The 16,205-nt window shown below is 37.9% G+C and overlaps 1 protein-coding gene across 3 annotated transcripts in view; it reads left to right on the forward strand.

Moving 5' to 3' along the window:
* Positions 1-16,205, forward strand: part of SH3D19 (SH3 domain containing 19) — an 85,416-nt gene that overhangs the window by 8,010 nt on the left and 61,201 nt on the right. For 2 of the 3 annotated variants that reach the window (XM_042807571.1, XM_033007229.2), the window contains exon 2: positions 11,518-11,557. In XM_042807571.1, coding sequence (XP_042663505.1) covers positions 11,518-11,557 — 40 coding nt within the window. Of the gene's footprint in view, positions 1-11,514; positions 11,558-16,205 lie in introns of those variants that run through there. The other variant, XM_033007230.2, reaches the window with a different exon arrangement.

Consider the following 16,205-nt stretch of genomic DNA (forward strand, 5'->3'; position numbering starts at 1 on the left):
TAGGATTCCATTTTTTCTTCCAGGAGAGATTGCTTCCCTCTGCAGTGTTTTAGCAGCTGCTAGGAGGCTGCATGTGAAAGGCCCTGCTAAATGGTTGCCGATGGATTTACCTTCACAAATTCAATTCCTTTTTTTGAATCCACTTACACTTTCGATCTTCAGATCTTACACAGTAATAAGGAACCCAATTATTCATTATATAAAATCAATTACAGCCTTTTACATGCTGGTTGGTGTTTTACTGGGTATTCATTGGTTCTTGAATTGTGATGATAAATTTCTTATCTATATTTTGCTTTTTTAATATGGTTTTGAGCATGGTGATTTACACTCTTAAAAAATTAGGTAAATTTTTAAGCACCGCATTTCCTACAAAGGGTTTTCTGATCAGTTCTTCTAGAAAGAATATTTTATGCAAAAAAGAAGCCGTTTCTTTTTTTTTTTTTCTTCAGCTATAACATTTTGTTTCTATTTATAAGAGATAAAATGAATGTCAATTGTTTTCTTAAGGTGACAAATTTGTATTTATCATGAACTCTGTCTTGCATTAATACCTGAATCCTCAGTATCACAGATCTGCACGTGAAAATTGATGCCGGTTGTGCACATGTATGCCAAATCATTTACAAGAATTTTTGAGTATACAGTGTGCTGTGATTTTATTTATTATTAAAATACTGTTGGCTCATCCTGTTGGAGCAATGGGACATAAACACCTGGAAATAAGCTTAGTGTTTTGATAACTTTCTCATAATAAATTGCTCCATCAGCATTCTGTATTCATTTTATAACTGTCTGCTCTGTAAATCTAGGGTGCAGAAACTAATAGAAATGTGGGACTTGAAATCAAAGTAAAAGTTTTGGAAAAAATCTCTCTCCTACCTAGTACTTTGAAAATGGCCTTGTCAGATGCCACAGTTTATCTGATGGCAAATGCTGAAAGCTTTGTCATTTGTCGTAAGCGTGTCAACCTTTGCAGGTATGTCTGATGAAACATCCAGTGATTTCCAGATGGGAGTGATGAAGTTCACATGAGAATGGAATTCCTGAGGGTGGGATACCTGCTGTAGCTTGCCATGTCTGTTGTTTAAGCAGGTCAGGACAGCGCTTGGAAGAGCGTCACCACCAGCACGGGGCAGGCATCACTGCATGATGAGATGGTATAATGTTGCAGACCTCATGCATCCAGCACTCATGGGCATAACTTCATGATGACCAAAATCTATTTTTCTGTGCTGGTTTACAAAGCTTGCTGTACATCACCAGTATGATCTCTGGGTAATGCAAGGTAGCTGCTGCTGTGACATTAGGCACACTTAATTTCTCTAATTGCTGTCCACTAGCTTGATGTTGGTGGATCCATTATCAAGAACTATTTAACTGAGGTGTGTCATTATGGTATATTACTCTTGGCACCATAGCAATGTAGAGGTACTTATTATTGTATTTACAGGGGTTGGATGCCTCTGACAGGATCTGTAGGCCTTTTTGGTGTGTGCACAGGAGTGGGAAGAGGAGAGCTCTGGGAGCGTGTGGGAGGAGAGGTGTTTCTCCAAGGTACCGAAGAATTGCAACAGTCTGTGCCAGCATTACCGGAGTGCCCAGGAGCTGTGGGTTTATCTGCAGTAAACACAGGATCCTTTGTTCTGAGGATTTCTGGAATCTTATGGCTTTGCCATCCTTGTGCCTCTTCATTTGAAGATGCCTTTTGGTTTTGAAGCCTCTCATTGGACAGTGGGGAAAGTGCTTTGTGTTACTGTGAGTAGCAACAGAATGGGTGGAATTTGCATTTAGAAGAATGATGACAAGATGCACTAACCTGGTGTCAAGGCTGGAAGCAGCTAAATAATTACTTTTATAATAGCTGCTTTTTCTACTGTGTGTTTTTTGAGAGGCTTTAAGGAGGAAGTACAATTGCTAAACATTTGGAAAAACAGATGAGAAGGCTCTGTGAAGTACTATAATTTCTCAGGAGCCCAGACGTAGGTACAGTCAGCTCTTGCCTAAAGTATAGGAGCCACATGTGAAGAATTGAAGTTGTATGTGTCTAATATGAGTGGTTGTTTATAATGCATTTCTTAGAATTGTGACTTGCAGCTTTCATTTTGTACACAGGCACACGGTGTTTTTATTATGAATGGTATATGCTTTGTAAATTGTGTTGAATTGAACTATGTTTTCAATTTTTAATTATGAAATAATACACCAGGCTGTGTGTTGTGAACCATACTAATTTCTTGCTGATCTTTCTTGAAGGTCTTAAAGTGGTATAAAAGCCCTGTGCTCTGCAAGGGTTGCCTGCCTCTTCATCACAGCAGGTGATGTTTCTATTTCGCAACTTACTACTTCCTTATTGTCCCTCTCTTTCTACCTCCTGTCTTCCCTCTTTATAAAACACTGTTGTTTTCTTCTCTTTTGGAGCTAGGGAGAATATGTGTATGTGCCCCGCTGGTTAGGCAAGTTGACCTGTCTTAAGAAGGTGCCATTACCAGGTGTCCAGCGACTTTGTCTTTGTGTCCTTGTCACAGTCACTGTGGACCCGTGGGCTTCCTCAGTAATCCTCTGCTCTTTGGCGCTCTTACTGATTAGCCAGGACTTCTGATGTGCTCCCACTGTTTGAACTGGGCTCCCCTTTCAACTCTCTATCTCACGTTGTAGCGAGACTCTAATTTATTGTTGGTCAGATGAGTCTGCACACCTTCATTTTCCTACGGACTAGACTGATGGAAAAAACATGGCTACAGAGCGATCAGATGTACTGCACAGATGTGCCTTCTGCATGAGGTGAAATCACAGTGCAGGGAATCCAGCTGTAGACAGTGACTTCTGGTCAGGATGGTCCTCAAGGACCAAAGAGCACACATGCAGATTTACATGCACATGTTACAGCAATACCAGAGGAGTCTGAGGTACCTCAAAGGGGATTTGGTATATGTGTAACGCTTACCTTCAAGTGGATGTGGATAAATTAATCTCACAACTCAGTAAAATGTCTTTAGAATGGCACATGACTCTCATCTTAAAAACTGAATTATGGATGCTGATGCCTACGTTGTCAAATAATATGCATTAAAATATGACATGTTTCAAGAATAGACAAGTGCTGGGCTTCCTGTTCTGTGGAATACTAGCTTAGAGTTTTAAGCTAGTGTTCAGTGCTAATGGATGAGGGTTGTCTCAGGTTACAACAATTTATTGCTATATACCAATGCGATTAAACAAATAAATTTTTTACATCTTTCAGTTAATCCCCTTTATGATGTTTCTAGATCTTGTAATCTTTGTTTTATGATAAAGCACGAGAGACATTTTGGAATAATCCGTTTTGTGGTACTTAAGAAAAATCCAATGCATGTGAGAAGCAATTGTTACATTTACTTTCCCAGAATTTTGTATTTGTGTGGCTGTTGGGCAGAATTACCAGTGTCACTGGAGGAAGGTATTTTATTAATAGGCTAATTTCAAATGCATTTCTATAGAAAATCAGTACTTGCAACAAAATCATTGAGGTTTAAGAATGTTCTCTTGTTAGCTGTCATTATGTGGACTGTGTAAACAATTTTGGGATTCTTTCATCGTAAATATTGTCAAAGGACCACAAAATATTCCAAGAACAAGCTGTTGGGTATTTAAGTGGTATCTTAAGGAAAATAAATATTGTTATTTGCTTGGTACGTTTCTTTTATTTTTATAGAGGTTGTTCTTTTATGGTTGAGTGTGTCATGGTCTTTTATTTTAATAAGTATTTTTCTTTCTCTCTGTGTCATTTCATCCCCCTAGTCTCTAAATTCCTCCCAAAGTGCAGACCTATGCACTTACTGGCACTTGCCATAATGTCTTATTCCTAAATTAGAAGCAATGTCATCTCTGTTGCTGTCAGTGGCTTCACAGGATGAAATAATCAAGAAAGGATTTTTCTTCCTTGTTTGTTTTAAAACTGAAGTAGTTTTCTGTGATGCAGAAGTGGGAATATCTTCTACTGGTATTGCTATTCAGCACTTTATTGTGATTCTGTTTCTCATGCACCTTAAATAAGACTTAACTTCCAAGTACATAAGATTACACTGGAGATATTTGTTGTTGAGGTTTGTCATCTCAGTGATGAGTTTGGGGTAAGCAAATTCAGAAATCTTTTAATGGCCCAATGGGACAGGACTGTTGGATCAGTAGAGAGGGCAAGAAGGGTGAGATTTGCATAGTGTTTTACATCCAAGAATAAATGCTCTTACTATATAGCATAGTAGATGGGGATTCCACCTAGTAAGTAGTAAGGTATGGTGTGATTTTTTTTTTTTTTTTTCAAAAGTGGTAAAAAGTTATGTGAAATGTATACAACTAAGGGTGTTTTTACAACATGTGGTTTTGTACTGTCTGGGTTGAAGGAAATCGCTTAAATGGTGGAAGTGATATTCCCTGCTGTCATAGCCTCAAATTATCCTGTCTGTGGCCAGGAATACACAAGTATAGGAAATTGTTGTTTAACAGGAAAAAATCCAAAGCAAACAAGCCAAATGCCCTGTAGGAGACTTAAAGAAAATGGTACTTTTCATATTATTTTTAGAAAGCCTTTTATCATGATTGTGTCAGTCGCGCAGCAGCACTGTTTCTCTGTGCATATTTTAGGACTCTGGGCATGGACTTGTGCCCTAAATTAGTGTGGTGAGGGGCATGTTGTGACAGGTAAGTTGTGCCTACACACAGGTGTTCAAAGCTGGAAGCTCTCTCTGTCCTGGATATGAGAGTCCACAAGCAGGGCAAACCCCTGAGGAGAAAAATCATTGAATACATTTGGATCTTGAGTATGGTGCATGAATGTTTAGAAGATGTTCTGTTAATACAGTGTAGGAACCACAAGTTTATTACACGTCTAACTGTATTGCATTTGCTGCATGTTGTGTATCAGCGCCCTGTAGCAGGCAGACATACCATACTGCAAGACTCTGACCTCTGTTGTCTAGTTGAAGAATATGCTGAATCTCTGATTTGAGAAGAAAGAGATAGTAGCGTGCTCTTGAAAGGTAATTTCCTTTTACGGGCAGTGCTAGCAACATCAGAGAGGTGGTTTTCAGAAATGTAGATATAACATTTCTGAAATGCCTAGAGAGGAAGGAAGTCTTTTGTCTATCAAAAAGTTGAGTCAATTGGTATTTTCTTCATGAAACTATAAAAAAAATTTAAGTATTAGGGCTCATCTTGAGTAGCTCCCACTGAGATTCTAGTGGTGTGCGGATACCCATGTCTGCTTGTATCTGCAGAACATAATTACATTGCACTGATCAGCTGGGATGTCTCCTATGAAGATGTGGGGATTTGTATTTTTAGGAGTTACTCATTTGTTGCGGGGGGAGCTTTAGAAACAACTGTATTTTAAATTTCCTTCTTAAACGCGTGTGGTAACATATGCATATGCTGTGTATATTTGATTGCTTTTATACTTTATCATTCATGGCCTGAGAACAAGACTGGTTCCCAGTGCTGGGTTTGGTCCAGGCTTTTATAACATGGACTTCTTTGAGAAGCGGTGAGAGCTTGCACAGTCTGTTTCCTTTCTCTCTTGTTTCTGCACCAGCCCCAGTCTTACACTGATGTGTATGTTCATGCCGGTACATGCACACTTTTGCTGTTGCAATGCAGGAGTAACAGGAGTGAGAATGAGGGGGTGGAAATTCAGAATCACAGAAACAAATCAGCAGCAAATGTAGCACTGGCAAATGTGACTTCTATTGTCCTGTAAATTCTTTTCTCGCTTATATATGGTACAAGTGCACAAAAGGCTTTAAAGGTGACCATAGTTTATTGTTAGTCTTTTTAGGAAGTTAAATAATACCGTCTTTGGATCATTAGGAGTTTTATGGAGATCAGTAGGTTTCAAGGTTAGATACTCAACCACAGAGGTTCAGTGTGTTTTTATATATGTGTTGGGGGTGTCGTGTCCCCCCCCCCCGCCCCCAGCCATTTATCAGTCAGCTTGAGAGTGGGGGGAAAAAAGCATATTACTCCAAGTATTCAAAAATGCTGGAATGCTTTGTGCCTACAAGACTTATTTCCTGTTTAGTATTAAAACTGACAGACTAGTGTGATTTTTATTTGGGAGTGATGGTGAGGTGTCATAATGTATTTTTCTTCCCCGTAATGTACTGCTCTGGAATTCAGCAGCATACGATAGAATTTAAAGCAAGTATGGAAACTGTCTGGCTTTAAAATTATAAACTTTGAGTGTGTCCCGGTTTTGTGGCCTTTTGGAGTAAAGGGAAAGCTATATCTAAACTAAATGAAAAAAGTTTCTTCCAAGCCTCTCGTTAATCTCTCCTTGAGCCTTCTGCCTTTTAAACAACTGATAAGGGACTCTGCTGTTATGATACTAAAATACATAAATAAATGTTCAGTTTTACGGGGCTTGTTGTATAGCAGTTCCTAATAAAATTGAGTGAAATTTATGGTAGATTCCATATAGTAGAATTAATTTGCATTGTTCTTGCTCCTTACCTGAGAGAGATGCTAAAAAGGAAGAGTTGCTGTGAGCCACACCATACCTTAACAGAATGGAAGACAAAAGATTGCAGTATCAGTGGCAGTTACTGCTTATCTCGGTGCATATAAAGCAACTAGCATTGAAAACCCTACACAAATGCAAAACTTCTTCCCAGAAAATGTGCAGTTTAGTTTGAGTTAAGGTCCCATCTACATTGGCAATTTGAAATGGAAATTGAAGGCTCTTGATCTAATGCTGTTGTCTGACAGGGACTGTTGCACCATTTAGCTGTGACGAACTGAGTAATAGTCAAGGTACATGTTACTAAAGTAACAGTAGGAGCCATCACATTTCTACATGATACCTTGGAAAGCTGCTGCACTGATTTTAGCAGCCAGATTTGTTAAGGCCTGGACGTTTACAGAAGTATGCTCATTGGGGATTAATGCGTTCCGATTAGGACAAGTTGTGTAGCCTCTTTTAACAGTTGCCTATTCTGAGAATATGACTTCTTTGTATATTTTGTATTTTGGTGTTGCCAGCAGTGCTTAAGAGCCCACTGTTCCCATTGCTTGGTTTATCTAGAGGCTTGCCATTTTTACAGAACTATTGTTGTAAGCATCTCATGCTACTTGTCATTGTGAAACCACTGCCATGCCATCAGGGGCTAAAAACAACAGAGATGGAGACAGCTGGTTGCTCTAACTACATGCTTTCCTGAAGAGTGTTACAATGTCCTGCCCCCCTCTGGTGGCTGCTCAATTCAAGACCCATAATTAAGATGAAAAATACAGTATTTCCCAGCAATGGAAATGGTATGTGGCTCCCTTTGCTCCCTTCAGCCAATTTAGATTTTAAAAGAGATCGAGCTCTGGGATGGCGTTGAGAGTAGGAAGTTACCTACCTTGGGAGGTAGTTGCATCGGAAGTTCCCCAGCAGCTTTGCAAGTTCAAAGCAGCAGAGTGTGTGTTAACTTTCCACTCATTTTTCAACAGCATTTCATGTTTATACTTAAATTTTTTTCTAGTGAGAGCACACTTTTCAGTTGAAGTCACTCGTAGCAACAAGATACTTTGAAGAAGCTTGCAAAATAAACAGAGGAAAAACAATGGCTCTGTTTGGTGTGAGCTGCCTTTTTCCTTTTCTTTGCTTGTCTTCCAGAGGCAGGAGTAGATGCCTTAAAAATGATTGTTTTCTGCTTTGGTGGTCTTTTTGGCAAAAATGTAAGCTATTCTGAGTTTGTGGAGCAACTGAAATAATGTTGAGTCCGTTATCTTTCTCCTGATGGTTATGTTTATATTTTCCTTGAGAAGAAAAACTGTTCTATCATATTAAAAGCAAACAAACAAAGCAGATAGTTTTCCCGAGCTTGAAGGGTAAGAGAATTACCATGACCCTTTCTAAAAGCTACTGGAACATGGGATTTCTGTCTGCTGATTGATCTTTGAATGCCGAAAAAAGGTGTAACATGTTCATGCTGTTGATGAAATATACACAGCACAATTTTATAAATAAACACTAAATTTGCCAAACAGTGGTGGTATGAGTAGCAGATCTTTGTGTCCTGATGTTTTCCTTTATTCACCTTCAGTGCTTAAAACTTGACACCAGTCTTCCCAACCTCACCCAGGAGTCTCAGACTTTTTCTACCTCATCTGTTCCACCTGTCAGCTCCTTGACTTCTTGCACTATATCCTGCTGCTGAACAAGGATAATCTATTTCTCCTGCACTGGCTATATTTGTTTAAGTGCAGCAAAGGTTTTATAAAGAGTAGATGCTAGTGTGAAGTGGAGAAAAACTCTTCAAGTATGGACTGCGGGAGGTTGGAGGATGGTCAGTTCTTCTGGATTGAGATTCTGCAAGTCTCTGGCTGTGTGAGTTGTGGATTGGAGGACATGCAGAAAGAACTTTTCTTTGTCTGGAAGAACCATCTCTGTGGTGTGTGGCTGTGCTGTCTGAGCTATCTGAAGTAGCTGGCAAAGTCTGCCATAGTAAAATTAGAGAGATGATAGCATTGTACCACCTCTAGGGTAGCTGTCAAGAAATTGAGAATAGATCTGCCGTGTTAGCACACAGCCCAAACTACACACTGTTCTCCTCTGTCGGGTTGGGGTGGTGATGCTGATTTTCAAGAACAGTTCATTAGTCAAAATAAACTTAGGGCCAAACAGTCCAGTTCTCTAGCTTGTGAGTACTAGCTGTTGAGGAATTCCTAGCCTATTTGACTACACCTGCATACACAGTAAGGAATTGTGTTATGTTAGCAACTCAAGGATAGGGAGAGCTGTACTGGTGTCTTATCTATGGAAGCTTGTGTCTGAAAGGTAGTATCTGTCACTGGAAGTGGAATTTTTTCCTGTAAATTTCCCATGCCGGAGCATGGACTGACCTGTTTGTTCATTATGTGTGCAAGAACAGCAAACAACCAATGTTTCCTCTAATCTGACATGCTGTTTTGGCTTCCAGAGATTAGAATTGAAGGATATACAGTATTGTGCTAGAAAGAAATCATGTCCCACAATGTTTTATAACGATTTATGCCTTTGATATAGGGGAAAATCTGTAGTGCATTATATGATTTTCAGATCTTTGCATCTGTATGGTTTTCTTGCTTATTTCTGTTAGAAAAGATTATAAAGGGAGATCTCAGTTGTTGAGGTAACATGTATAGAGTAAAAGAGAATCAGCTGTGGGCATGCACTTTCATGGCCCGACTTTTGCAAGCCACAGATTTGCCTGCAGAATGCAGGAAGGGCATCTGCATGTGTGTGTGTTTAAATGTAATGTGTTTTTGTGTGTGTGTGTGTATTTAAAAAAAAAAAATGCCTTTTTCTTCTGGCCTTTCATATTTCAGAGATGTGTGACATTACATGATTTGGTGCTTGTATGCAATGCCAAAACAGCATCTAAAATTGCAAAATTTAAGGACTAAATTGAAAGATTCAGTTCTTTGAGTCTCTTGTTACACTTGATACTAAATAAAAGATTAAGTTCACAATAACCTTATATAGGTGCAGGTTTTATTTCTACTTTAAAATGCTGACTGCATGCTTGTAGGATTACATTTCCCTTTGTTCTTTTAGTAAGAACACTGTACATACGGATGGTGTGCTTTCACTAGGTTTAGCAGTAAATAAAATGTGTAAGAACAAAGGTAATATTTCCTGTGTCAGCATTTCAGTAAAACAAAAGGGAAGAGGGAATTGCACTGATTTCCTGAATGAACAGGTTGCAGCGGCGTGGCCGGGCTGTGGTGCATCTGCCAACTGGACAAGGGCTCAGGGGGGCAGAGCTCCCAGACACTGTGTTTACATGTGCTCTGACTCCTTTTCTTCCTTCTCACTGGTTTATTCGCACCATCTTTCAGGAGTGGGAAGGGTTTGTCTGGATACTGTTAGATTGTGGGTGCTTACATAACAGGGAGCACCAATAGCAAGCAACAGATGGCAAGCAGATTTCAGTAGGAAGTCCTCTCTTATTTTTTAATGTGGTTGCAGGTAAGGAGGTTACACAGACAAATGATAAAGATAAAAGTAGCTTTTCTGTGTGTGTTTGAACAGCTGCCACTGCAACTCTGGTTTGAGCTATACCGTGCTGTTTCTAACAGAGTAGCACATGGTGTGATGAAATGGAGATCACTGTGATTCAGAAACACAATAAATTACACACTATGTGGCTACGACAGCTCGATAGGAGACCTATGGATAGAAGAAGCATTACGTACTACTTTGAGCACTGTTGACATGCAAAAATTTTTTACCACTTTAATGAAGACATAATCAAATGATTGCATAAAACTTAGAGAGGAAAATATTTCTTCCGTACATGAGATAAAACTACACAAACAAATGTGTGCTATTAAGAGAAATTTTATTTCAGATGCGGAGCCTTAAGGTTAAAACTACAAGCTATAAGTATGAATTTTTTTTTTTAAGGAAGCCTATTCTGTATAGACAAACTTTACTGAAAAGTGTTTACTAACACAGGAAAAATAGCTTTCTGTTTAAAATACATACAGATGGAATCAGAAACAAAAATACCGTGGTCAGTGGAGATGATATATAGCTGTAAGAATATTCTTGCAATTTCATAGCGGATCTTTCTATAATAAATGATTAAAACCCCCTCTAATTATAGAATATATGTATTTTAGGAGGACACAGATCTTGATTTCTTCTTTCAGGTAGTTCAGAAGTCATGGGCTAAGAGATATTCTGGATTTACAATGTAACTGATAGTATGTGAATTCTAGTAACACAACACTGGTTATTTTGTAATGCTTCTATGATAATCTTAACTCTTAGAAGAAGTATTTTGTACTTCCTTTGAATATTGGAGCTTTCAAAAGTAAAAAAAAAAAACAAAACCTCTAGAAATTATCTAGAGATGGCTTTAGCAACTGATAAATTGTTCAGCAAAAGTTTATCTGTGTTGATGTGATTGAGCCACAAATAAAAATGTACACAGTACAGTCTTACTAGTGCAAATAAGCTACTTGAAATACTCACAGGATAAACAAAACCATTTTTAAAAATGCAGAAAGATTCAGTATCTAGAACAGCCAGAAGTCAAAGAGTTAATGATGGGGCTTCACTGGATTCAGTGTATTTTGCAGATGTTGCTGCAACCAACTGCTGATTTCTCTCCCATCCTGTCAGGGAACTCTGCCAGCCGTGATTCATGGAATGATTTTTTTGCGCTGAGTAATCTGTGGTTTTTCTTTTTTTCCTCTTCCCTCTCCCTTATTTTTACCCTAAACTAAAGTCCTATTCATTTCAGCTAAAGGGAGGGGAAGCTTCCAAAGCATTAATACAAAACATTAAATACACAGTGTTTTGAGTAGAGGAATTTTAACAAATGTTAAACTTGCAGTAATTGTACTTGGTGTCAGGCAGAGTAGTCCAGTGCAGAAACCCAGTTTTATAACAGAAACAGCTTTTGATTTTGCTAGTTATGCAGTGTCACAGTTCTTTTAAGACTTTTGTGCTAGTATTGCTAAAGAACATTGAACTTCTCTGCTGATATTATGCCTCTTTTCTCACAGATCGCTCTGAAAGAAATAAACCAGACTGCCGCTCTTCAGGGTAAGAACCATATTTCTGTATTTATTCTTCCCTTATTTTTCTTTTTTTCCTTGATTTTTTTCCTTTTATGGGATGACCTAGGAAATTAGCCAGAAAAAGAAAAATGCCATTCTTCTCTGTTTTGGTAACAGTAATGAAATACCAAAACAACTGTGTTAAAGGTAATTATTTTGTATTTATGGGCAAAATTTTCCAAGAAATTAACAGGGCTTACTAAACTGTAACTGTGTGCATTTAAAATCCAAAGACTTGTTTATATTTCATGTACAGGGTTGTTTGGTAAAACTGTGGTTTAAGACAAGAAGTCCTTATGACTTTTGCTTCTTTGAACTATTTCTGTAGCAAGGAAGATAATTCTTGGTTCAGTCAAGAATCGCAACACTTTATTATTTATTCTGTTAACTCTGATCCCATCATACCTAAGATTTCAAAACTGAGAGAAGCAAACAAATGGGTATTAAACAAAACACACACAAACATTTTGTGTTTGTTTAGAATTTCCATCAGCAATTGCCATGAACTTCTGTTGATTTGCAAGGCCACATTTTCCCTTAAGCTTTTGAATACAAGAAGTTCTTCATATACTCTCGTTTTAAAAAAATTCTCTCTATCTCTTGCCTTATTTCCATACTCTCCCCCTCAATTCTTCTTCACCAGGGAATAGGATCTCATCCATATCCTGTGGTGGATAATGGGATTTTAATGATGTAGAGAGCCAGCTAACACAGGCTCTTCCACTCCTATGTGAAAAGCCGTTCCAAAGGACACCCTGGTGTCCAGCCTTCTGACATGACCTTTTAGTTTGATTCTTAAAGTCTGATTTTTTTTTTTTGTTACATTTTTACAGTACAGTGGGGTAGCTTTCATAGCTAGAAGAACAAAGGGAACTGTAGCCTCTTCTTACAGCACAGTTGATGTGTTGTATCTACTGTGTGATGTGATAGAAGAGAGGATGCTTTTTCCTTCCCTCCCATATCCGCAACAGCACTGTGGCTGTTTCCATCAGTGTGTTGAAGTTGCAGGGGAGTACTGCCTTTGTCTATTATTACTTATATCTACTTAAAACACCAATCACTGTATTTCTTTTTAGAATTAAAAATACTTAATTTTTTTTTTCTTGAAATGATGCAGTTACAATCTACATGTTTGAACTTGTATTAGATCATGTGATATTACAGTAATGTCAAATAAATCCAAATCATTATCAAAAGGAAATCTAATTTTATCAAATGTTTAGTTTAAGGTTGAAACAGTTTCAGTCTGTTCCCCTTTCTTTTGGATGGTCCTTCCTACCAGTTCCTTTTTACTTTGGATTGTATTTTAGAACTTACAATTTGGGACCAAAAGCCAATCAAAAGTTCAGATTCAGAATTTCAAATGTGGACCAGCCCTGGCAATAAAACACTGCCCTAAATTGTCTGGGTTACAGATTCTGAATTCTCACGTGGAAAGCACAGAGAAATTAACAGTATAATGTAGGTCGCTCATAATGTTGAGAAAAATGCAGCTTTCAATAGTCTTTCGTTTCTGTCAGTAGTGCATGTGCTTTCTAACCATATCTGTGTATCTTCTCAATCTCATTAGCCATCATGTCATGATAGTTCTGCCTTCCAGGATGATCTATGAGAATGAAAAATCATTGTTTAAAGGATAGTGTGGTTTTGTGCATGTCTCACTGCTGCTTCTAGGCTAGAGCAGGAGCAGCCTGCCTTACTTAAATGACATACTCTGCTAATTGATACTGCTACACTCTGGTTCATCTCTCATTATAGTTAGAAACATAATCCTGTGGTGACAAATTGCTGGGTGAGATTTTTACACCCAGTCTGGCCCTATCATGTCTGGGAAAACAGCTGCAGCTAAATGAAGACCAGAGCCCCTTGCTGCAGGAACTGAGGTAAAACTAAATAATGAAGTATGCAAGACTTCATTGAAGTGCAAAGCACAATTCTCTTGTAATGTGGGCAGCATTTCAGAGCTGTTTGAGTCCCACTGGGGACAGTTTTATGGCTTATGCCGTTTTATGATGAGCTGCTGCACCCACGATGCTTTCCTCTATGGGGGCAGCTCATGACAGGGGAAAGAGAAAATACAGTGGCACAAAGGTATCTTGTCTACTCTTTTCTTAATCTGCATGTTGAGGGATGTACCTTTTAAAAGCACAACCTACCATCTGTTTTATTGATCTAAAGCGGAACAAAAATGACCCTGCAGGTCTTTGTACTTGGACTCAAGGTCTAATAACAAGAATTTCTGCAATAGAATTACTATAAAATAATGCAGGTGGACATGGGGACACTAGCTGATCAGATGAAGACCTACGCAATGAGACATAAGAAAGGTAGATATCCTAAAATGAAATGGTGTAGATGTTGCCAAGAGAGAGCCAGGGAAGTAGAAGTTTATTTCATGAAAAGCCCTGGTAAGATCTTGCCCAGATTTATCCAGTCTAATCATGAATGTGAAACACTGGGATAAGAAGAGACAGAAAAGCACCCAGCTACCACCAACAACTCCTCAGGCTCTGTAAGGTTAAGTTTTAGTGTAGAACACAATCAGCTTAGTAAAAAGATTGCAGGGGTCTAAAGTTTGTCCTTTGTAGTGGCATGTTCTTTCATGTTTCTGTCTGTGTCTCTCTAGATCAGCTTGTTCTTGAGTCTTTGCGGTATTAGGGAGGAAAAGTTCATATAAAATGAAACAGGAACAGTTTTAAAACATAGCTCAGACATAATTAATTTGCATTGAGAAGCATATAAAAAACTGTTCTAGATAGAACAGTATATAAATGATCTTTAATACAGTTCCTTTTTAAATAGGATGATGACATTTAGATAATGCAGGGTGAAGCCTATTTATAGTGGTATCAGGAACTCTGACAAATATTCTGGTTTTGTTACTAGCCCATCAGTTGTTTGTTATGGGAAAAATGCTACAGAAAGGTGGAATATTCCAAGTGGTGATACTGGGATCTAGCATGACCCTGGGAAGAAATCTGGGGAGTGGATGAACCAAAGACCATAGATAGTGGTTTAGAAGGAGGAAACAGATACTAGATAATTCTTACAAAATGTTCATTAATACATTCTCTTTGGGCAATTAGCAACCATCTGCCATGAGGAGTAGCAGAACAGGGCCTGTGGATATCTTTTTCATGTACTGCCCTACACTGATTTTTTTGATAAATATTAGCATGTTAGTAAGATCAAAACAGATATTCCCTGAATCCAAGTAATAACTATTGCTATGTTAAATTTTTATCAAGAGACATTTAATTTCATTAACCTAATACTAACCATACTTCAATTGTTATATTTCAGATGGTATTAAAAATATATCTGTACTGGCAACAGTGATCTGTAATTATCATTATTTCTTGATTTTACTGTCAGGTTGTACACTGTTGGCTCTGATAGCTTCGGGTCATGCACTCCTGTAACACGGGTCAATTAGGTCAAAAGAAGTAGACCCTTTAGTCTAATGCCTCTAAATGTTTTCAAACTGAAAATTATATGATAGTAATAGAATAGAAGATTTCAGACATCCGTATATTTGCAGTTAATCCCTGAACATGAGCAATTGATTTCATTATACTTTTATTTTTCCTTTGGGGTAAGAATTATGGATCAAAAAATCCTGAATCACAGTCTTGTAATGTGATATAATTAATTGTAATTGCCTGACATGGAGATGAGAGGATGAAGGTAGCCAAACACTACAACAATTTGTTGAGAGATTTAGTAGAGTATCAGTCACTTGAAGTCAATTAAGAAATTTTAATTTTTAAAATCTAGGAGCCTACTGTGAAAACTTGCCCTCAAAATGGGGAGGGAGAAGAAAATAATTAGTTAATTTCTAGAAGTAGATTCTAGATTTTGTTGGTATATAGTCTGCCTGATGATTTTAATGTGGTGAAGTTCTCTTACAGCTGGTTGCCTTCATTTGATTGAGCTAAATTGGCCTTTTTTATTTAAAATATATCAAGTCAACAATACAGATAGACACAACCCTTCCTTTGTTCCTTTATAAAGAAGCACTTGAAGTGGCTGATCAAAGGGACTACAGATCCCTTTAATGAGGATCTGGTAAATCAAGCCATCATTTTTATGAATGGTATTTTGTATTTTACTTTGGTTTTAGGGTATTTTTATGAAGCAGAATTCCATTAGTGAAAGCTTCTCTGCATTTCCATTTCTTCTGCTATGTAATGTTGGTCTTGTGAAATTGTATTAAATAAATATTACAGTAATGGTCTGACTATATCTTAAGAATGTGTTTTCCCAGATCATCTGTGAAGCCTGAAAGACACCATTTAATTAAGATCTTAAGCCTTTAACAGAGCATGAAAGGAGTTTAAAGGCACAGGACTGAGAACGTAGTGGAACTGTCCTCATTTTATAGTTAAACTGATGTGCTTTTATTAATCAATATGCTCTTGTGGTCTTGAGAAAACAGACAGTAATAGGATTTTCTGTGTTGTAACCAATTATGGTCAATCTGAGGCCTGTCATTTAATAATTCCATCTTTTCATATCTGAAGGGCAATATGAGAGTCTTTCCTTCTGCTGCAGAAATCTTGCTAGCTCCTAACCTCTGAAGCCTGGGTTTTAGTTAGAAGCCTTTCACAAATCTCTGCTGACATTTGTGCATG

The sequence above is a fragment of the Tyto alba genome, unplaced genomic scaffold (assembly GCF_018691265.1).
Source record: "Tyto alba isolate M040663 unplaced genomic scaffold, T.alba_DEE_v4.0 Super-Scaffold_6, whole genome shotgun sequence".
Classification (NCBI taxonomy): Eukaryota; Metazoa; Chordata; class Aves; order Strigiformes; family Tytonidae; genus Tyto; species Tyto alba.